The sequence below is a fragment of the Natrix helvetica genome, assembly GCF_964273705.1.
Source record: "Natrix helvetica genome assembly, chromosome: 7".
Lineage (NCBI taxonomy): Eukaryota > Metazoa > Chordata > Lepidosauria > Squamata > Natricidae > Natrix > Natrix helvetica.
In genome coordinates, this window is record NC_138558.1 from 78266307 (window position 1) to 78288572 (window position 22266).

General features: G+C 57.6%; 2 protein-coding genes across 7 annotated transcripts; one reads left to right on the plus strand and one right to left on the minus strand.

The window, feature by feature from the left end:
* The first annotated feature begins 438 nt into the window (after positions 1-438).
* On the plus strand, positions 439-16796 carry FOXJ2 (forkhead box J2). Of its 6 annotated transcripts, none has more exons than XM_081960278.1 (12): positions 1106-1501; positions 3668-3762; positions 9290-9640; positions 11614-11688; positions 12001-12069; positions 12453-12593; positions 12711-12906; positions 13987-14274; positions 14512-14613; positions 14747-14947; positions 15564-15662; positions 15992-16796. In XM_081960278.1, the coding sequence occupies exons 2-12, from the start codon at positions 3760-3762 to the stop codon at positions 16069-16071; spliced, it is 1605 nt and encodes a 534-aa protein (XP_081816404.1). In that variant the 5' UTR covers positions 1106-1501; positions 3668-3759; the 3' UTR covers positions 16072-16796. The 6 variants fall into 6 exon arrangements, with proteins under 6 accessions (XP_081816403.1, XP_081816404.1, XP_081816407.1 ...); XM_081960279.1 differs by lacking the exon at positions 1106-1501 and adding an exon at positions 2749-2767; XM_081960277.1 differs by lacking the exons at positions 1106-1501; positions 3668-3762 and adding an exon at positions 439-724.
* Positions 16797-19373: 2577 nt separating this feature from the next.
* C3AR1 (complement C3a receptor 1) lies at positions 19374-22145 on the minus strand. Its single transcript, XM_081960060.1, has 2 exons — positions 21867-22145; positions 19374-20946 (listed from the first exon to the last, which is right to left on the minus strand). Exon 2 carries the CDS (start codon positions 20924-20926, stop codon positions 19586-19588), a length of 1341 nt encoding a protein of 446 aa, XP_081816186.1. The 5' UTR covers positions 20927-20946; positions 21867-22145; the 3' UTR covers positions 19374-19585.
* Between the last annotated feature and the right edge of the window lie 121 nt (positions 22146-22266).

Genomic DNA, 22266 nt, shown 5'->3' on the forward strand with positions numbered 1-22266 from the left:
GGCAGAAGCAGCCTTTAAAACTCCTTGGGGAATTCAAACGGGGAGCCATTGAGGCCGAGCGTCTGCAGGGGATCCGCCCAGGAGAAGCGGCTCTTCTCAGCCAGGGCGCAGCATCTGGAAGCAAAGACCGCGGCAGCAGCGGCCCCCAACCGCCTCCAGTCCCCGAAACGCCCGCTCTCCCCCCCGTCCAGCCACGCACAGATTCTGCTGCTGCCCCCAAGCTGGCCGCGGCCCGCAGCACCCCCCGCCCGAGGTGGCCGGGCAGGCGGCCGGGCGCGTCTCCACCGGCTCCCTCCGACGGCCACGGCGGCGCACGTTCCGGGCCTGCCCGCCACACGGGGCTGGGAGGGGAGGAGCCCCCAGAGGCCTCGGCGGCGCTTAAGGTGGCCGCGGCCTCTGGTGCGGAGCGGCCCTGCCGCCAGACAACCCCCCCCCCCGCCCGCTGCGGGAGGACAGGCCCCCTCCGCGACGGCGAGGCTCCGGGGACGCTCTCCGGCCGCCCGGAAGGCCAAAGAGGCGGCCGTAGCCTCCCCAGCCGGCATGCCGGCCCTTCGGGCGCTTGCCAGGGGCTGAGGAGGGTCCGCGGGCGGCGAGGGAACCGGCAGACCGACCCCTCCTCCACCCCGCCCGCCCGGGGCCGATGCCTCCCGTCCGCCGCTGTTGCTGCTGCTGGGCGCGCGTCCCCCCGGGCGAGCGAGGGCCGGACCCTCCGGCGGCTGAGCAGGTGAGCGCCGGGCGGTGAGGAGGGCAGCGCAGCGCGGGCCCCGGGAGGAGCGGCAGGACTCTCCCCTCCACGGGCGGCCTTCCCCGAGGGGGCCACGCTGGGCCTCCTCCCTCCGCGGGAAGCCCCGGGACCCCCCCCCCACGAGGGACCCTCCCCCACGAGGGACCCCCCCACACACACACAGATGGGAGGGGCGGGGCAGGCGCGCGAGGGCCGCTCCCGCAGTCGCCGCGGGGGGCCAGGAGTGCCCAGGACCCCGCTGCCCCCGGCGGGAGGGGGAAGCTCCGAGGGACCCGGCAGCGGACCGCGCCTCCCCGCCGAAATGCCGCCGCCGCCGCCGAGGGAGCCTCCTTAAGGCGGGGAGGGCGGCGGGTGACGCGGCCCGGGGGAGGCGGAGCAGCGGCCGGGGAGGAGCCGGGGCCTGCAGTGGAGCCGCGGCCCAGCGCGCACCGAGCCCGAGCGGCGGAGGCGGCGGCGTAGGAGGCGGCGTAGGAGAAGGAGGCCGCGGCGGTGGCGGAGGGCCTGCTGCGGGGCTCCGGGGCCGGCCTGCCTTCCCTGCGGCGGAGAGCGAGTGGGAGAGCGGGAGAGCGGGAGAGAACGAGTGAGCCCTAAGCCAGAGGCCTCCGCCGCGCCCTTCCTGCTCCGTCCAGGCGAGGCCCCGCGGCCGCTCCGCTCGAGCGCCGGAGATGCGGGAGCGGCGGGCGCAGAGGGCCGGGCGGAGCGTGAGGCCGGGGCGCGGGGCGGCGGAGGCGGCGGAGGCGTCCCCCTGAGCGGCCGGTGGGTGAGCGAACGAGCGAGCGGGGCGGGCGGGCAGGGAGGGTTGCTGGGCGCCGCCGCGGCCTTTCCCGCCGGAGCCGTTGGCGCCCCGGCCCGGCCCCGATGCCCTTGAGGGCCCCGCCCGGCCTTGCCCAGCAGGAGCAGGAGGAGGAGGAGGCGGAGGCGGCGGAGGCGGCGGGTTTGGGCCTCGCGGGAGCCCGAGGCGGCCGGATGGCGGAGGGCCGAGGGGAGGTGGGGGGAACGGAAGGGGGGTGGGGGGGCGGTTAGGTCTGCTGGGGAACGAGTGGGGTCGTAGCAAGCCCCTCCCCCATTCCTCCGAGCCCGAAGCCCCCCCCTTCCCCGGGGCAGAGGGGCTGCAGAGATTGGGACCCCCCCCCCGGCTTCCCCTCCTCTGGTTGCAGAGGGAGGAAGGGTCTTCCCTGGGGGGACCTTCGCCCTGGGTGGGTAGATGGGGCCCTGGATGCGAGCCCCCTCCAGGTCAGTTTCTGGTCTCAGGGAAGCAAGAGGGGCCGCAAGAAGGTCCCTTTCCTTACCTGGCTTCCATAGGAGAACAGAAAAGTGGGGTTTCCCCCCCCCCCTAGGGAAAAGGCAAGATGGAGATACAGATGTATAGGTAGATATAGATGTATATATATATTGTGAATATTGAGCAATATTTCCCCTGCAAGTGGACTTTTATGTCCAGAATTGTGGTTGAGCTATGCCCGTTGTCTGAAAAGGCAGGCAGAGGGTGCTACCAGATAACTTGTTCTTGTTGTATTATTATTATTATTATTATTATTATTATTATTATTATTATTATTATTATTATTATTATTATTATTATTATTATTATGGTTTGACTTTGGCCCACTTAACAGCAGGCTGAGTGAGTTTCTTTAGGGAGCCCTGCTGGCTTCTGGGGCTGCCCTTCCTGGTTTCCCAACTTTGTCCCATAGCAGCCACCTATGGTGGAAACTCTTGCTGCTGCTGTTACATAATGAACCCATCGGCTTCGGTGATCCCCAAAGATTTATCAGCTCATCTCAGTCTCCCTTCTGCCTACGCCTTTGGTAGACGTTTCTCTGGAAAGAGCTAGAAAATATCTGTCCCTGCAAACTTATGGAAAAAAAAAACAGCTCTTGGAATGACTTGCCCTCCTCTGAACCACTGTCAGCAGTGAATTTTGCCTTTCTCAATGGAAATAAAGCAGGGAAGGGCTGATTGATCCCAGAAAGTTGATTGCAAGTTGTGGAGAATATTTTGCTCTTGGCTGAATATATCCAGGTAACCACCTTCTTCCCAGTCCAGATGTAAGTGAATTTAGTTGCTTGACTCGACTAGTAACGCCAGAAGTGGCTTCTGAGCTGAACTGTTTGATTCCTTTTATCTGTGCTGTGCAAAACTGTGACACGCACACAATTCATACAGCATTCATAAAATTCTGGCGTTATGAGTTGAAAAGAATCTTAAGTGGTAGAAGAGAAACACTGTATTAATTGAGGAAGGATCAAACATATTAATAGTTATGTTTTCTATCATGCTTAAGAATTGCTTTTCTTTTTGTAATGGCCTGTTGGCAAAAGATGAAATAGGAATGTATGGAAGCAGCAGCTTTCATTGCCTTGCAAAGTCTTCCCCACCAACCACCACTTTTTCCTGTCCTGCCTTGTGCTCTGAGGGAACCCCACGAAGCGCACCGGCCCCAAAAGTTGGCAAGTCCAACATTAAGCCAAAACAAAATTAAATAGACCACTTTGTGCATTGGGGCCATGGAGGTCTCCCACCAGCCCCCATTCACACCTCGGTTTAAATGGTGGTTGTAATAGGTAACACAACGTGCTACAACATGCTATGTATCCAGGCTAGGTCCATATGTTATTCACAGACTATGTTCTCCTACCACCTGAAGCCAAAAGCAAACCAGTGGCTTAATGCAATGTGTGAATGCGCTTCTTCACCATTGCTTTTGTCTAGTAATTTGATGTTTAGTCTCTAGACTGATCTGCTCTTAGTGCTTAATTGCTCACAGTTTTCCATTTTAACCATACAAGCAAGTTCTATGCACACAATTTACTTAAGACTCTAGCCAAGAGGCTTATGATTAAATTATGGCAATAGAAGAAGTTGCTTTAAGAAGATTACATTGGATTTTTAAAAAATGACCACTGAAATATCTTTTTTCAGATTTCATTTCAGTTCAAGGAAGTATTTATCTTTCTATCTACAACAGAGTCCAGCTCACTTCCATAGAGCCCGCAAGGGCAGTTTTAAGACAAATGGTAATTGTTTTGGTGTTTTACAAAGTAATCTTCTGCTGGATCCATTCTGCTGGATTTTTCACTTGTTTCATTAAATGGGAAAGTACTTTAAATTCACATGCCTTCTGACAAGAAGGGCGGATAGCAAATTCTCATTTTGTGGTGAATGACGGGGCTAGGGGCATGTGCAAAGTGCCATCCCCCCCGTCCCTCATTGCTTGCTCCCACGTGCCAAGAATTCCACCACTTCCTGGCAGGAGGAGGAGGAGGAGGAGGTTCTCATTCCAGAACTTAACAGCTGCTGCTTCTGGTCTGGGGTGAAGGCTGCCCTTTTGGCTTGGCATTTGCATGGTTTATATTCAGATACCCAAAAATATGGTAATTGTTTTCGATTTAACACGAAGTTTGCATAGAGAGGACTTTAAATGCTATAGGTCCTAAATTAGCTTTCAAATAAATGCAATGAGGAGCAGTAGCTTTGGAAATGCGGAGCCAAGGGCACCATTTGGGAGGACCTGTGGTTGTGGGAGGAAGGCTGCTGGGTCTCCCTGTAGAGCAGGAGAAAGAGCTGGACTGGGGGAAGTCCACCTCCAGCACCCCTAGACAGGCCTGGCTGGGAAGCTTTCTAGGGAGGGGGGGGCGTGATGGGCCTCCAGGAGGAGGAAGAGCCACATTGGGGCTGAGGGGGTCACTTGTAATAGCTGTGATATCTGTACCGATTAATCAGATAGAATATTGGCAGCTGCTGGTGGATTCCCAGCCCTTTAAAGGGGCCTTCCTGTCGTCTATAATCGCCAGATCGCAGCCCAGTGGGGGAGGTTTTCTTGCAAATGTCATAAAACCTGCAGACATGATTGCAGAAAGCATCCACAAAGCTCGGTGCTCTTTTATAACACGGTTTTTGAGCAGGAATCCATGCCAGGCTAGATTTCAAACTCAGTAATCAAAACATGAACAAGTTTTGAACTTCATTGTTGCAGTTTAGCTATCTTGAATCTTGCAGCTGTCCTGTGTTGAAATCAGATATTATGAATCAGTTTGTGTTATATTCAGGCTTGAATGTTGTTCTCGTTATTATCCACTCTAAAATCGAAGGTATCCGGGCAAAGTTTATAAACATAAAAAAGCAGAAGAATAGTTAAAACAAACTGCCCTAGTGTAAGACCATTTATATTAGTTTGTATATATATAAAAAATGAGGAAACACCATCCCTCCTGTAAATTTTTAAAAACCAGGACGGTGATAGGGTGACTTCAGATGCTTCCCATCAGCCACCTGACAATGGGGAAGAGCTTCTGAGAAATGCAGCTAACAGCAAGCTGCCGCTCTCTTGCATGGTCTTAGATTTTTATTTTGTTTTGTTTTAAGGAGAAAACTGCACACCCCACAGAAGAGAGGAGGAGTTATTCTCTTCGTTGTCTTGCAATGTAGAATATGTTAGGCTCTTTATGTTACTATCTTGGTCACTGAAGTAATTTTTAAATTTAAATTTGACCAGAGCATTCAACACAGATTCAACATTTGCAGTAGGCCCAGACAATTGTGTCTTTGTGGGTTTCCCCAGATTGAATTGTTCCAACCCTCCAGATTCTCCAAGGAAGGAAGTCTCCTAGTTTTCTTCTAGTATCTCAAATGAGATGCCAGGACACTTTCCTCCCCCCACCCCTGAATTTAGTGGCTTGTTCCCTGCGTATAGCACGAATCAAATGCTTTATGTGAATCTCTTGTGCCTGCTTTCCTGCTATTCATGTTTATTTTTATTTAGTTTCATTTAGTTCATTTCTATCCAAAGATTCTTGGTGTCCTTCCCTGGAGCTGGAACTGTCTTTCTGAACTTTCTCTTAACTTTTGGATGGACTGTCCCTTTCCTTCCAAGAGTGTATCCACCCTTTTTGCAAGCACTGGGAGTCTGGTTCTCCTTGCATGTTCACTCCTGGTCTTGTAGACTTAGCAAGCATCCAGTTCACAAGGAACTACTGAATAGCTGAGAACGGAAGAACTGATCTTGAAGGGGTTAGCCTGGTCATCTCCTGCTGCTTCAGACCTGGAAAGTTAATACTGAAATAGTTCAGTCACTAAGAATAGACGGGGCAACATGTTTCATAATAATAGTAAGGCCGCTCTCTCCTGCAGCAAACTCCAAATGGGGTGGTGGGATCGCCTCTAGCCCAGGAAGGCCTCGTCCAGGAGGCCCCAAAGCATCTGACCAGCAACCAGGCTGTTCCTAGGCTCATCCGATAGCTGGAAGGAAGCTCCAGAAAGTCCAGAAAAAGACTAATGGGACTCAAAGTTTGGAATTCACCTTGGAGGTCTTCCAAGCCCGACCCCTGCCCAGGGAAGGAATCTGCAGACCAAGTGAGACCAATGAGTTGTCCATCATTTTGTCTGAAAACCTCCAGTGATGGAAGCCCAGCATTTCCAGGCGACAGGCTGACCCAATGCCTGGAAGCTCAGGAATTTCCTCCTTATTTTAGGTTTGGTTCTCCTTCTGTAAGACTTCCGTTCTTTGGCGCTTGCCCCACCCTCTGCCCTGTGGCATCCCTTCAAGTCCTGGGAGGCTCCTCTCGTGTCTCCTCCCAGGTTTCTCTTCTTTAAGCTAAGCACCATTGCTCTTCTATCCATTCCAAGAGGAATTCAGCCTCACGGTCCTTGCGACGCTTCCCTCGCTCTCTCCAGCTCTTTAGCCTCCTCCTTGGGATGACCAGAACTGGAGAGGCCTGGTCGATGTGACGTAGAATGGAAGGGTCCGGTCTCTTACTGGTGCAGCCCAGGAATTGCCTTTGCTAGCTTTCGGTAGCTGCTGCAGGACGCTGCTGGCTGAGGTTTAATGTGAGGCCCACCACAGCGGCCAGGTTCTTTCCCTAGTCTGACCGCTGCACCGTCTGCCTCAGGGCTTCTCAACCTCGACCACTTTTAAGGTGTGTGGACTTCAACTCCCAGAATTCTCCAGCCAGCTTGGTGAGGAATTCTAGGCATTTTTTAAGTCCACGCATCTTGAAGTGGCTAAAGTTGAGAGACCTTGGTCTGCCTGCCTGCCTTCTTTTACCATGCAGCAAGTTCTTCCTATCTTAAGTGAGAGAACTGTGCTTTCCTTCATTTGTTCAAACCACCCAAGTGTCGGGCTTCCCCCGTCCCCCGGGTTGGTTTGAAGAATATTCTAAGATCAATCCTTTTCAAGTGCCATTGAAAGAAATAAAATTAGCAGTGACTTGCATAAGTCAGTGAGACCAAAACATAATTGACTTAATTTGGGTTCATTGTTTTCGTGCCTTTCGACTGCCTTTGAATGAAGGCCGTGATGAAAAATCTATAATATTTCCTCACAGTTCCTCACGTTTCCCGACAGAAAAGGAAGCATAATTCCAGACTACCTAATCCCCATTTATACTAGCCCACTTTTGCCTTCCTAGTAGATCAAAGGAGGTGCCCTGAGAGCTCTGTTTTTCCCACTCTTCTACCTGTTGATGAGCGAAGTGCATTTGGAATTGTTGATCGTGAAACTGAAGAGTGGCTATTGTTCTAGATAAATTAATCCAGTACTGATTAGCAGTTTATGCAGCTGGATTCTTGTCCTTTTCCTCCCTTGTTTTCGTCCCTCAAACTTCTGATCAAGTGGGAAAAGGAAAACAATTGAGAGGATCTTATCTAAAAGGCTGAGAAACCAAGGATGGTAATAGCCTGTGGTTAAAAGAACAAAAGTATTACCATGACGTATTTCCCTTAATGTAATCTCTAAAAGAACATAAAACGAACGTTTGGGAGATGCCTACTGAGCCTCAGAGAATGTTTCCTGCTGGTTCCTTGGTGTAAAACTCCAATTTCTAGACTTCTCTTGAGTCCGTGGTTAGTCGTTCATTAAGCTTCTTCGCATCAAGGATATGAAACAGATCAGCAAATAATTGTAATCTCAGGGTAGGCCGTGGGGTGGAGGTGGGGCAGGTTTTTTCTCCTGAGGTTCTTCTGACTTTAAGGATTCCCTTAATCAGCCAATAAGAACTAAGTCATTAACACACAAACCAGGCCAGAGGAGTTACTTGACTGGAGGCGAGATCCTCCAGATTCACCCGCTGCAGGGCGAGTGTGATTGGGCCCAACAGCAGGTAGATCTGGAGAGGAGATCTCTGTTCAGGGATTCCGTTCTAGACCTTTTCTTCTCATCTCTTTGAATCACAGGAGATTTGGCCACCCTCTTCCAGGTTTTGAGAGTATGGTCAGATTGTGACAGTTTGGACCCAAAGCTGCAAAAGCGTTTCCCAGGTGGCTGGGGGGGGGGGGGGGGGGGCTGCCAGCCCACCCCCTCCCCCCACCCCGTGTAAGGGAAGCTGCTTCCATCCCTGGGACCGCATGGTTGCTCTCTCACCCCTGGAAAAAGCACGCTGGAGGTGCCAGTGGTGCAGCCTGATGCTGAGGGGCAGGGGTGGGTGTGCGGCCAAGGCCTCCTTGACTCTTGGGTGTGGGCAGCTACCCTGCAATCCCAGGGGAAGGAGCTGTGGGGCAATCCCAGGGGAATTAGAGGGGGCTGCCCCTGACAGATGCAGCCTGCCTGCCCCACAGCGCCTCCTTACTTTTGACCTTGGTCCGCTGGGCGTCTGCAAACAGGCTGCCTGAGAGGCCCCGATGGCCGCCTCATCCCACAGGAGGAGTGAGGCATTGTGGAAAGCGTCTGCTCATCCACGCTAGGTCCACCCTGGATTCCCATGGCCCTCCGTTTACTCCGATTTATTATTATGTTTTTTAAGTTTGGGTCGTTCTCTGTGAGAAGTCTACAAAATGATTGTGGGGAATGCAGAAATTCCCATGAATGAATGAGTTCGTGCTCTTAATGGTTCAAATGTGCTCACAGCCCCTGAATAGCCACAGACCTTAGACTCCTATCCCGCCCCCCAAGCGCTTTGCAGCCTTCTCTGAGCGGTTGACAGAGTCCGCCTCTTGACCCCAGCAGTCTGGCTCCTCATTTGACCCACCTGGGAAAGACGGAAACCTTCAGCTGGTCAGGATCAAACTCCTGGCTCAGGGCAGAGTTTGCCTGCAATGCCGCACTTCAACCACTGTGCCATCCTGGCTCCCTACGGATCTGTGTGTTAGCTTTCATCTAATGATACCCTTATTTACGGACTGCCCACTACTTCCACAAAGTTTCCCTTTCTAATTGGCATCGTCCTTCTGAGATCAGGCATCACTTCACCACATCCCTCAGCCATGGAGGTTCCAGTCCCTACTTGCAGTCGGAAGCCAAGAACTACCTGTGGTTGAGCTAGCGCCTCTCCCTTGGTGTGTGTGTGTGTGTGTGTGTGTGTGAGATCATCTGTGCAGATGATTTGTCACCTGTTCCAGGAAAAATGTGTGACCTCCGTTTCAAGCAGAAGGGAGCAGATCGCAGTGTTTGGCTTCCCTAGTTGATACTTCTAGGCTACCCGGGCACGTGTGAGGTATAGGCCTGTGAAAGGGGTGGCTGTGGGGATGAAGAAGGCTTCCGCCTGGCCCTGCAGAGGGGTTGGGGAGCGGCCCAGCTGACCTTCCCTGCCTTTGCTTCTGCCTCCACCACAGATCTTGTCCTCCAGCGCCATGGCTTCCGACCTGGAGAGCAGCCTCACCTCCATCGACTGGCTCCCCCAGCTCACTCTTCGAGCCACCATTGAGAAATTGGGGGGGGCTTCTCAGTCGGGCGCCCCGGGAGCTGGCCGGAAGTGTCCGCCCGGCTCCCCCACCGACCCCAATGCCACGTTGAGCAAGGACGAGGCCACAGTGCACCAGGACGGGAAGCCTCGCTACAGCTATGCCACCCTCATCACCTACGCCATCAACTCCTCGCCCGCCAAGAAGATGACCCTCAGTGAAATCTACCGCTGGATTTGTGACAACTTCCCCTATTACAAGAACGCGGGCATAGGCTGGAAGGTGAGGACCCCGAGCGTGGAGCTCTCTGGGCTCGTGAGAAAACCGGCTTTTAAGAAGCTAGTCCTCATTGCCGTGACCTGCTCCCAGTGCAGGGAGGGCTCAGTCGAGCCAAAGCCATAGATCTCTGCCCCCCCCCCCCCCAAGGAGCTTGTGGCTTAAATTGCGGTGGCGGTTGAGGGGAGGTGCGCATGCGATGGAAGCATTTTTTATACGAGTAGTCTTACTTTGGAACAGAACTCCAGAAAACTTCTCTGCACATGCTTCCCAGGTCCCTCCTGAGGGTGCCTGGGCTGTATATTTCATTGGAGCATTTGTAGGGCTGCAGTGGGACGGGCTCTGGGCTGCAGGGCAATAAAGGGAAAGGAAATATGAAGGTGTAATAAGAGAAATAACACACGGTGTTAAAAGCAGCTAAAACAACCAAGGGGCGATCAGAAATATGAGGGTCCCTTATTGGGGACTAGGGGGAGGGGGGGGGAACGGGACCTCACGGGCTCCGGGCCGACTCCGGAGGTTGAGGCCTTTGCTCAGAGGGCCAAAGGTTTCGCTCCTGGGGAAGGCTAGGCTTTGGGGCAGGCTTGCTCTAGGGCCCAGCCCAAAGTCCCAGATGGGCTGTAGCAGCAGAGGCAGAGACCCCGCCCCCACAGGCCAGGGTCCTTGTTTATGTGGGGGAAAGCCACAAATGCTGTTTTAGTCCTGCAAAAGTCCAGTTTCTTAGCCTGACCTCTGGAGAAAGTGCCAGAATTCCTTCGGCTGCAGCGGGGGGGGGGGGGGGGGGCTCCTATTTCTTGATCAAGATTTTGCTTTGCTCCAGGGAAGCTATTTCACAGGGAAGCCTGTCTGTTTTGGGCAACAGGACCTGGTTTCCTGGCAGACAGCAGCCCTATTCTAAGGATTAAGCAAGTTTGGATTGGAAACTGTTTTTACTGCAGACGGGGGTTGATGGGCGACTGGAGATGGGAGGCTCGGAGCGTCAGAGCTGGAAGTCCTGAGCGGGCAGGCAGGCAGGCAGGCAGGAGAGTGGGGGGGTGGTAAAGCCCTCCTCCTCCTCCTCCTCCTCCTCCTCCTCAGGGCGGGGCTGCCTAGAGGGCGCTGGGGTCTCCTTGGTGCCCCTTCTTGGACTCTCGTGCCTGGCCCGGAGAACCCAGCAGGGCAGGAATCTCTCCCAAGGACAACATTCAGGGGTGGAATCCAGCAGGTTCTGACAGGTTCTGGAGAACCGGAAGCAGAAATTTTGAGTAGTTGGGAGAACCGGCCAATGCCACCTCCGGCTGGCCCCAGAGGGGGGAGGGAATGGGGATTTTGCAGTATCCTTCCCCTGCCACGCCCACCAAGCCCCGCCCACAGAACCGGCAGTAAAAATAATTGGATTTCACCCCTGGCGACATTCCTTCATTCGTTTGCCAAGTGTGTCTGTGCCGATGCGAGGTGGTTGCAGTAGAGAACAAGATGGGGGCAGACAGACCAATGAGACCAATATCCTTTCATGAGTCCTGTTGGCTGCAGCCATTTTATCCAGGCCTCCCATCCAGGCCTGATTAGGTCAGGCCAGGCCGGCTCTTGGTCTCAGGCCAGAGAAGGTCAGCCTGCTGCTGCTGCTGCTGCCCCTTGCAGCCCTCCATTTCCTGGCAAAGCTTGAGCCATGATTTCTCAGCTGCTTGGTGATGCAAAGAACGAGGGGCCCGGAGCCCTGAAGGCCTTCCCTGGGCTGAAGCTGTGGGAACGGGCAGGCCAGGAGCCCTCGTGGGGAGGCCCAGGGGCTGTCAGGGCAGGGGACCTGGGGGGTGGGGGTGGGGAGGAAGGGGGCTTGGGTGGCTGGGCACGGACACCGAGATGCAGGAGGTGGGGAAGCTGCTGTGCCGACCTTTGCTCTTTCTCCCAGGATGTGGGCAAGGCGTGTTTGGGAAGGAGGTGGGAAGGCGGGCTAAGCAGCTGCTTGACTACTGCAGTGATCCCTCCGGTTCTCTCCCTAGAACTCCATCCGGCACAACCTTTCGCTGAACAAATGCTTCCGGAAAGTGCCTCGTCCCCGGGACGACCCTGGAAAGGTGAGGGGATTCCTTCGAGCCTTGCGCCTTCCCTTGGCCCAGCGAGGCAAAAGGAGACCGAGGGGAGGAAGAAGGCAAAGGGTGGGATGGGGGCAGAGGGGAGGTTTGCGGGCACTGAGCCTCCCTGTTTTTGGAGGCAGCAGGCAGAGGCAGGAGACGGGAGCTTCGCCTGGGAGGCTCCCTTCCCTTTCCTGTCCAACCTGTTCCTCCCGGGAGGGTTTACGGGGGAGGATGACAGGGAAAAGGAAAGAGGGCAGAGGCCACGGCAAGAGGGGGGAAGAGCAGCTGCATTGCCTGCCTTTCTCTTTCCAGGGCTCCTATTGGACGATCGACACCTGTCCCGATATTTCCCGGAAGAGGCGCCATCCGCAGGATGACGATGTGAGTTTGGCCCTCCAGAAGAGCCCTGAGAAGGGGGTGTGCGTGTCCCTCTCCCCCAGGGAAAGGGGCTTTTAGACTAGTCGAGGAGCCCCTTAGCGGAAGGGATTTCATGGACGTCTCCTTCAGTCGCTTAATTGATGAGAGTTTTCTCAAACTCTCGCAGCCCACGCGGCCCTTTGAGGGTCCCCCCCACTGTGAGCCGCTGTGTGAGAGAGAGTCCCGGGAAGGGCACCTGCCTTGGCCACCAGGGATGGAGCCCGGGGCTTCTCTCGGAGGCCCCTGGCTTGGGAGATTGCGCCGGCCTTCTTTGCTCCTGGCGTTTGCGCAGAAGGTGCATCTGTATTTCTTGTGATGAGGCTTCTCCGCCTGCTTTGATCTTCCAGCTGTCACAGGATTCCCCGGACCAGGAGGCCAGCAAAAGCCCCCGGGGGGCCGTCTCTCTGGGCCCGGAGGCCTCGCTCTCCCCCGAGTCCAACCAGCAGCTCTCCTTGCAAAGCACACCCCCGCTGGGCAGTTACGGCCAGGTGCGTGACGGCGGCCCCGAAGACCCTTGGCCGGGTGGGTGCAGGTGGCCCACTGAGCCTTGGCCCAGGACAGATGCTCCTGCTTCACCCACACCCCCTGCTTGCCTTCTGCAACAGAGCGCGGGGCCAGTGGAGGTGGCTGCCACGGTGGCGGGCGGACAAGGCCGGGAAGGGAGCGAGGGGCCACCTCCGCACTACACCACCAGCAACGACCTGAAGTTCTCCTACTCCGAAATCAACTTCCAGGATCTGAGCTGGTCCTTCCGGAACCTCTACAAATCGATGCTCGAGAAATCCTCCTCCTCCCAGCATGGTGGGTCATGGGGCCAGACGGTCGGGCGCGGGGTTTAGTTGCACCCGGGACCGTCTCCTCTGATCCAGATGGGGGCTACTTTGAGTGGTCCTTCGGGATGAGGAGGATGGGCGGCTGGCATGAAACGGCCCCTTAACGCCCTTTGGGGGAGCCCTCCGTCTGCCCCCAGCGCCCCTCCCCTTTGGCTCCCTGCTTGCTTAGGGTTAGGGTTAGGGTTAGGGTCTGCCCAGGACTCTGCCTGGAAATGTCTGGTTCGGGGTGTGTGTGTTTGCTGCCGGTTTTACTACTGGTTTGCTATGCGGGTGTGCGCAGTTTGCTGTAAATTGTTGTTTGCGCATGTGCAGAACAATTTACACCGACCCGCGCACGCATAGTTACTAAAAACCAAAATGGTGACGGCCCAGCGGTGGGGAAGGAAGCGGTTCGGGGCCGTGGCAGGCCTGGGTCACTGCCGGTTCTGCAACCAGGCCTGAATTCCACTACTGGTTCAGCCAAACTGGGCCGAACCGGGAGCAAGCCACCTCTGGTCTGGTGGGGAACGGCCAGTGAGGGACATCAGGCAGGCTGGGCTGGGAGGGGGTTTTGCTCTTCGCAGCCCCTTCTGAAACCGCTCCCTGGCCCCACGAGGGGCACAGCTGGCAGGGCGCCATATTGAGCAGCGGGGGTCATGGGCTGTGGGGCAGATCCTCTCCTGCTTGCCCAGCGGCCTTCCTCTGGAGGAAGCAGAGCTGGCTGGGGGGGGGGGGCTGCAGGGCTGGGGGGGGGGCATCGGAAGCAGGAGTTGCCATTGGAAAAGCCAAGCGTTGCCAGCTGCACATAAAGAACAGGCAGAGTTTTGGTCACACCTCTGTGGCCCCCACCTTGGTTCTTTGGGCCCCCGCCTGTAGACACCCCTGACCGGATTCCCGTCAGAGACAGGTTCAGTTCCCAGCACCAGAGCCCCCCCTCACCCCCCCTGGAAAAGGGCCGAAGCCTGGCACGAAGGGGTTGGGAGAGGGCAGGAAGGCCATTTCCCCCCCCCCCGCCTGCCCCCCCCACCCGATGCCCCTGCTGAGCTTTTCCCCCTCATCTGCCCTTCAGATTTCTCCTCCCTCCTGGGGGAGATGCAGCCCTCCAACCACAGCTACTACATGTACCAGCAGCCACAGGGGCCTCCCTCCGTCGGAGCTGCGCCGCCCCTCCACACTCCAACCTCGGAGAGCTGCCAGTCCCAGGGCAGCAAGCAGCCGGTGGGGGATGGCTACGGCCCCCCTCCCGTGATGTCTCTGCACCCCTCTGCCATGCAGCACGGAGGGTACCACCAGCACCATCATCCCCACGCCCACCCGCAGCAGCAGTCGCAGGCCTCCCTCAACAACGCCAGCTTTGGTGAGTCCCAGCCCAGGGAGGGGCTTCGTCCCGTGGGGCGGAAAGCAAAGTGGCCGCCCAAGCGGATGGAAGCCATCTTTGCGCTCTCTAGCATCAATGAACAGGGTGGCTTCGTTGAGTGGCGTTTCGATCCCCCGTAACGTCGGGGTGCATCTCCTGCGCCCGGGGACAAGGGGGTGGGGTGGGGGGAAGGGGGCCGCTCATTTCCCTGCCTGTTTTGTCTCCCCCCCCCCTCAGCTTTCCCCCCCGACTGGTGCTCCAACATCGACTCTCTGAAGGAGAGCTTCAAGGTCGTCAATCGCCTCAACTGGTCCAGCATTGAGCACTCCCAGTTCTCAGGTGGGGCCTCGTCTTCTTCTCCTCCGAGGGAGGGAGGGGGGGGAAGGAGGGACCCCACCCTCTACGGGGGTGGGGGTGTCTCCCTGGTGCGGGCAGAGCAGTGATTCCCCCCCTTCCTCCCCTACCCCCTCAGAGTTAATGGAGAGCCTCCGCCAGGCCGAACGGAAGAACTGGTCCTTAGACCAGCACCACATTGCCAACCTCTGCGACTCCCTGAACCACTTCCTCACCCAGACCGGGCAGCTCCCTCACCTGGGGGGGCCCCCACAGCCCCCCCGCATCTCCGAGTCCTGTGCCCTGAACAGCAACAAGCAGGAGCAGCCCATGAGCCAAGGTAGATCCCGAGGGCGGGACGGGGAGGGAGGGGGGGAGGGGCAAGGATGGCCGCCTTTTGCGGGGGAGCGTGCCCCTCCCCTGAAGGAATCTGGGTGACCTGAGAACATCAGCGGGGGGGTTATGGGGAGCAGATTGGGGGCAGGGCTTCCCTTCTGCAGCAGCCGAGGGTTGGGCGAGAGGGGGAGTCTAGGCCCAGGCCGCCTCTTGCCCTCGTGGCTCTCCCCCGTCCCCCTTTAAAATTGACCTGTGTCTCCCAGGGTTCAGGCCTGGTCATAGCAGGGGAGGTCAGGACCAACTTGGTGGATGGCGGGGAGGCCTGGAGGCGCAGTGTCCTCATGGGAGAGACACCCATGCCCCCCGGATGCCCAAGTGAGGGCCCCAACGTTCTTTCCCAGTCCTGGAGGGGGGAAGAGTATGGGGACCCTAAGCCCTTTCAGTACGAAACGTGACATGAACCGGATCTTCCCCACAAGAAGAAGAGGAGGAGGAAGCCAGCAGCCCCCATCAAGCAGCCCCCCCCCACTGCTCCCACTCCAAGGGGGTCCCATAGAGTCCGTGTGGATTTTCAGACCTGACCCCCCCCCTCTCTCTCTGCCCCTCCCCCTTCTCCCCAGTGAACTCGTATGGTCAGCCGGCACCTCCCCACCTGTATTCGGGACCCTCTCCGATGTACCCGATCCCCACCCAGGATTCGCCAGGGTATAACCGCCCAGGTAAGGAGACGCCCAGCGGGGGAGGCAGCCGGCTGCGGCTTGAGCTGCTTGATAGACGCTCCTCCTGGTTTTCCCTCCTGAGACCCTCTGGACGTCGGCCTGCCCACTTAATCCCTCCGGCCTCCAATTGGCAAACCTCGCGGAGGTCGAGAACGTTTTGATTCCTTAGATGAGAGAAGTGGATTCAATTGAGGGCCTCCCTCCAATGCCAGCGAGAGGGGAGGGGGCTTTGCCACCAGAAGCACTCAGAAGAATTCCACTTACTAAACCCCTTCCTCCTTCTGCTCTCCCCCCCTTTCCCCCCCCCCCACCTTCTGCAATTTTCTCAGGTCACCACTTGGTTTCGCGGCCCCCTCCAGGAGCCCCCGAGGAGATCCCGGATGATTTCAATTGGGATTTGATCACCTAGCAAGCGAGAGACTTGGAAGGCTGTCCCTCTCTCTCCCGGAGGGTCCCCTGCAGGGGGAGGAAGCCGGGCGGCCAGTCCCAGGCCAGCGCTCGGCCTCCTCCCTTGCCTGTATATAGATATATATTCTCTACTTCAGCCAGAGAAGCTGCCACAAGATGCTGCCCAAGATAATCTTCCTTGCGCTCCTTGTTTTTACCTCCTTCTTTTCTTCTTCTTCCTTATTATTATTATTATTATATTATTATTACCATCATCATCATCATCTTGTACCCAGCCCTTTTCGCGCTCTCTGCCCGCTTCGGATTTTTACACGTTTAGCAGGCACCTTGTCTGGATGCAAGTGGGAAGGCTGCCCTGGTGCCGGAGGAGACTTCCAAAGAATTGAAGGGCGCCTTTCGTCTTCATCACCGTCACCCCTTGCATTGTACAATCCCTCTTTCCCCTAGAGGTGGCCAGGGACTCCCTTGATGGCTGCTGAAGTGAGCACGCCCGTGGATCTTGAGAGTCTGTAAGAATTATGTTCTTCCTAAATGTCGTAACGTACATGTGTGTGGCGGGGGTGGTGGTGGAGGAGGAGGAGGAGCTGGAGCTGGACTGAAGGAGAACTCTGCCCGCTTCCTTGCACCAGCGAGCAGCAGCGAGCGAAGGGAGGAAGGGAAGACTGAGCTCAGAGAGACTGGCTGGAACAGGAAGCGAGGAGGAGGAGGAGGAGGAGAATTGCCCGACTTGCAGTGCGAAGGCTGTTTGGCAGCTGCTGGAAGAGGCGTGTGGGGTGGCCCTCCGACTCCCTGCCGTTTTGCCCTTCAGCCCTTGGCAGATGAGAAGAGCCGGACTGGCCTGCTCCCTCCGTGTCAGGTGGGCTGCACAGCAAGGACCGCTGGACCAGACCCCCACCCACCGCCGCCAGAGCTGCTACCACCCGCTTCCCCCTCCCCTCTCTTCCCTTCCTTGAAGGCGGCGGAGGAGACAATCAAGAAGAACCATCCTCTTCTCCCCTTCAAGGGCTTTTTTGTTTTAAAACTTCTGGATTTTACTCTCCTCCCCCCCCCAACCCCTCATTTTGCTGGAACGTGTTGTGACTTGTGATGCAAAAGTGGAGGAGGGTCTTTCTCCCCCCCCCCCCGCCCTCTGCCTTGTATAGCTGAGCAAGGGAGGCTTCCTGCATGGGGGATGAAGCCAGGCAGAAAGAGGAACATGGTGCCAGGCAGAAGTTGGAGGGCGCCGATGTGAGCCTCTCCTGTGGCAGCAGCCGACCTCCGAAGGGGACACGGGGCACTCCGCGATCGACTGGGGCGGGGCGATGGAGGGGGACCCCTTCCGTTGCAGGGAGAGTGGGGAAGGGGCAGAGGCAGGGTGGAGGAGCGTAGGCAGGCCCCTCCGAGCGTGGGTGCCACAAACAGTGCCCTTCCTAGTGTGCTTCTCTTGGGGCCCCTCCTTCCCCATCCAGCTGCCAGCCTTAGGGTTAGCCGAGGGGAGGGAGGTGGGGTGGGGGGAGAACCATCATGGGTGGGGGAGGTTCCTGCCACATCCAGCCCACTGCTGGGGAGGGAGGGAGGGGAGTTTGGCCGGGGGGCATCATCCGGTGATCTCAAGGGGGACCCTGAGCCAGTTGTGCAGCCTTGCTGCTCCCTCCTGTCACGAGAAGGTTGCCGGAGGCAGGGGTGGCTTCACTCCAGGTTTCGGGCAGGGCGGCTTCTGAGGATGACCCCACCCCCACCCCGCCCAAAGGGTCGTTAAGCGAGGCAAGAGATCCATCAGGCTCTTCACCCACACAGTTGCGCCATTTTGCCTGTGTGAATCTATGCCCGTCCGTGTCCAAACCGGCCTCGTCCCCCGTTTCCTTCCGCGTAAAGACACTCTTTGTCATCCTGGGGTGAGGATGCCATCCGAGGCGGTGCCCTGCCAGCGGCCGTCCCTTCCCGTCTGCCTGGGGAAAGGGGCTCAGCCACGGAGGGGGACCCCTCACCTGCCCATTGCTCCGTGGGACCCACAATGCCTGATGCCGAGGAGGGGAGGGGCGGCCTCACACAAATTATTTTTGTGCATGCTTTCTTAATTAAAAAAGTGAATGTTTATGGTTTAACCGTTTTGGTGCCCCTGTTTTCATTTGTGGCCGACTGCAGGACTGAGGGGTTTAAGGCCCTTTCAGTTCTTGCTGAAGAAAAGCCAACAAAAGTTTAAATCCAGTCCTTTGGCGTGCAGCCTCTCTGGCTCTAGCCTCTCGGCGCAAAGGAAGGCTCTGGGTGGCGTGGCGAAGGACTGAGCTGCCTCGGGGAAGGGGCTGTCCTCGCCAAGGGTCCACCGTTCTCCCAGGCCCAGAGTCACCACCTGGCCGTCCAAGGGAGCCCCAAAAGCCCACCAACTCCAGCAGCACCCCCACCCCCCCACGGTCATGTGATCAAGCTGTAGGCCATGTGTGTGTGTGCCAGCCCTTAGGATGGGGCCCTGCTACTCCCACCCCTCCAGGAGGCCTCCGTAGTTCGCTCCACTCACTGGCTAGCCTCCCACGCCCACCACCCCAGGCTCAGAATGGCCTGGGCCTTCCTCCACTTCCTGTTTCACCCCCTTGCGGTGGCCGATGGATGCCAGCTCAGCCACAAAGCTCCCGGAGGCCATCGCCCTCAAGGCCCAACAGATGTGAACTTCCCTGGGCGACTTTCTGTTCCTGGGCAGCCTGGAGGAAGGCAGCCATGGTCAGCTGGCCCAGGGGGTCCCTGTGGCCTTTCCCCCCCCGACTCCCTCCTCATCCTCCACCACCACCCTAGCAGGAAAAGGTGCCTGCTTCCTTCAAGGCAGGTGGGAGACGGTGAGGGGATGGAGGAAAATAAAGGTGGCCTCAGGGAGTGCCATGTTCTTTATTTCTCATGCAGCCCACAAGGGCTATAAGGGAAACTGCCCCAATGCAGGAAAAGTATCTCCCCCCCCCCCCCACTGCCACCTGCTGAATCCCCGTCCTAGCAATCCCTGGAAGGGCAACGCCAGCAGCCTCGGCCTCGGCAAGGGCCCCATGGGGAGGCCTTCCAGTGGGAAGCAAGCCCTGGGAAGGGGCCTCTCCTAGGAGGCTCCAGCCCAATGGCCACAGAAGTGCTGTTGGGGGAGGGTGGGGCCGCTAGGGGACAGAAGGAGAGAGATTTAGGCTGCAGACTCCCCCCCCCCCAATCCTCGGTTTCTGACCTCTTCTCGGCTGAGGAAAGCAGAAGGGGTGCTTTGCGCCTGGATGGGCTTGGGGAAAGGAGAAAGCTGCATCCTGAGGGAGCTGGCGGGGCCCTTGTAGAAATAACTGGCACCTGAAGAAACGTATCTTTTTGCTCATCTTTTTTAAAGACATCTAAAAAATATTTGGAAAGAACACTCCTTGCTGACATGCTAGAGGTATATAAGCCGCTTAAAACAACCTGGGTAAAACAAGCGCAAAAGGGGAGCGGAAGTAGTGCAGGTTGCAAGCCAAGCTGGCCTCCCCTCCCTCGCTTGACTAAAGGTTTCCCCAAAGCATTGGCTGCCCAGAAGAGCCGCGTTAGAGGACCGAAACATCCACCTCGTTGTCCATCGTGGTCGTCTGCTGTTTGTCCTGGGAAGAGACGGGCAAGGAGGCGCCCTCAGCAAAGGCCTCCTCAAGCACCTGCTGCACCGTCTGGCAGACCTTCCTCCTGAACTGTCGTCCCACGAAGACGTAGAGAAGAGGGTTGATGCAGCTGTTGGCGTACGCCAGGGCCACGGAGACACTGTCCCACCACAGCAGGGCCTGGTGAAGGGAGCTCTGGGGGGCAGCCAGGAGGAAGAGCACCCCGGTGACGTGGTAGGGGGCCCAGCAGAGGAAGAAAGTGGCCACCACCAGCAGGATCAGCTGCAGGGCCCTCCGGCGAGGCCCCACAAAGACCTTAGCCAGCATCTTCCGGGCAATCAGGGTGTAGCAAGCGGCCATGACCGTAAAAGGCAGGAGGAAGCCCAAGATGGCTCTGGCGATGGTGGTGGAAACAAAGACGCCGGGCGGTTGGGCTTCAGGGAAATAATCGGCCGGTTGGTCCTGGAACTGGGAAATGCTGGCCGTGGGGAAACTCGGATGGACCCTGGGAAACCCGTGCAGCGTGAAAGGAGCCGCAGTAACCGGCCGCCTCATCAGCTCTCTCCCTGTCTTGGTGGCAGGATGGTGCGATACCCCCAACCCTCTGGTTGTGCTTACAGTGGGGTAGTAGGAGGGGTGTGGATCCAGGTTCCCACCTGGGAAGAGACCGTCGTAGGCGCTTTCGGTGGACAAAAGGATGGTGTCTTCTACATCCCACAGATCATCGAACCACTGGTAATCCTCGTGTCCCCCCGTTTTCCAGTTGTTCATGCACCTGGTGTTGCCAAATTCATCTTCCAGGGTATCCCGGTAGAAGAAGGAAGGGCAGCACAGAAGGAAGGCGAGGATCCAGATAGCAACGCAGATGGCGGACGCCAGCCTGGCCGTCCGGTGATTCTGGCACCAGACGGGTTTGGTCACCAGGAGGCACCGATCAACACTGATGGCGGTGAGGAGGAAGACGCTGGCAAACATGTTGAAAATGACGGCCGAGGGGAGAACCTTGCAGAGGAGCCAGCCAAAGGGCCAGTGCTCGCGGAGGGCCAGCTGAGCGATGGAGAAGGGCAAGGAGAGGCAGCAGACGAAGTCGGCGATTGCCAAGTGCACGAACCAGACTGTGTTGACCGTTCGCTTCATCTTCAGGGTGATCGCCCAGATGACCAGGCCGTTTCCGGGGAAGCCCAAGAGGAAGGTGATGGAGAAAATGGCCAGAGAACCGGCCGAGGTGGGAGGCAGCAGCGGGGAAGCCTCACTGGCTCCGTCTACGCTGCCGTTCGGTGGCAGTGGAGCCATCGCCTGTCACAAAGGGAAGCCTGAAAAAAGTTTTGAAACGTTACCTTGGACTGCAGGTGGAGGGGGGGGCTTTGCAGGCGCCCCCTTCCCTCTTCCCCCCCCCTTCCCAGAGGGGCCTTTGGCGAGCTACATTTTCAGGACTCGATCTCCTCCCTCGGCCAGCCTTGTGGGGAGATGCTTGTGGGGTGGCTCCCCACAAGGCGGCCACTGTGCTTTAGTAAGTGGAAGATGCTGGCCGGCAGAGGGGATTTCTGCTTTAGTTTTTCCCAACCACAAGATCCCTGTCATTCAGCTGGCCCTGGCTCCATTTGTAAGCAAGGCAGATATAATTAGGACAATACCCAAAGCCTGTAGGGGAGATTTATATTGTTTGAGCTGATCAAGGAAGGAGGTCCTGGTCCTGGTTAGAACCAGAAAACGTGCTGGCTTTGAACTGCAAAAAAGAAGAAAAAAGTCTTTGCAGATCCATTTCAGGACGGCAGAGGATAAACCCCACCGGCCAGGCTCTCCTGGTGGCACCCAAACCTATTGCAGCCCAAGGCCACGGGGTGGTCAGAGCTGGGGGGGGATCTCTGCTGGCCCCCTCGCAGGATCTGGCCATGGGGAGGGGGGAGCGCCAGGGGGTCGATCTTCCATGGTCTGGAGGGGAGGGAGGCCAGCAAAAGGCGCTTCTTCCTGATCCTCCACGGGGGGCTCCTTCCACCGCTGAGCGGCATCTCGGAGAACAGCAGGGGGCTAAGGAGAGGGGTGGTCTCCAGCCCGCGCGACCCTCCGATTTCGCTTTGCCCAGGAACGGCTTTCTCCGCAGGGGCTGTCCGCGGGCAACCGGTCGGTGCAAAGCGAGTGGCCTCTGAAGAGCCGGGTGGGCGAGGGAGGGGGGGGGTTGGGGGAAGCCCAGCGCTCTTGCCTGCCTGGGGAGGGTCGCGGCCCCCCTGCCTACCTGGGGCGAAGCTCAACCGCGGAGCTCCCTGCCTCTCCTCCTTCTCCACGGAGTCCAGACGGAGGAAGGGGAGAAAATGCCCCGACAGCGCTTTTGGGGCAGGAGCCGGTGGGGCAGTTCCGCTTTCCCAGGGGGCGGGGGGGGGTTGAGGCAGCCATAGCGGGCGCTGCAGAAGGGGGCGGAGGGGCTGAGCCGGGGAGACTCCCCGCCACTTGCAGCGCATCTCGGCGAGGCGGGCGGCTGCGGCGGGCGCCTCCCGCCCTCACCGCCTTTCTTCCGCACGTGCAGGGTGCCGGCCACGCCCCAAGCCCGGCCCAGGGGAGGAGCCAGCAGAGGAGGCGGCCCGCTCGCTCTGCCCCTTCGCGGCTCTACGGCCCGGCGTCCCAAGCGCGTGAGCGGC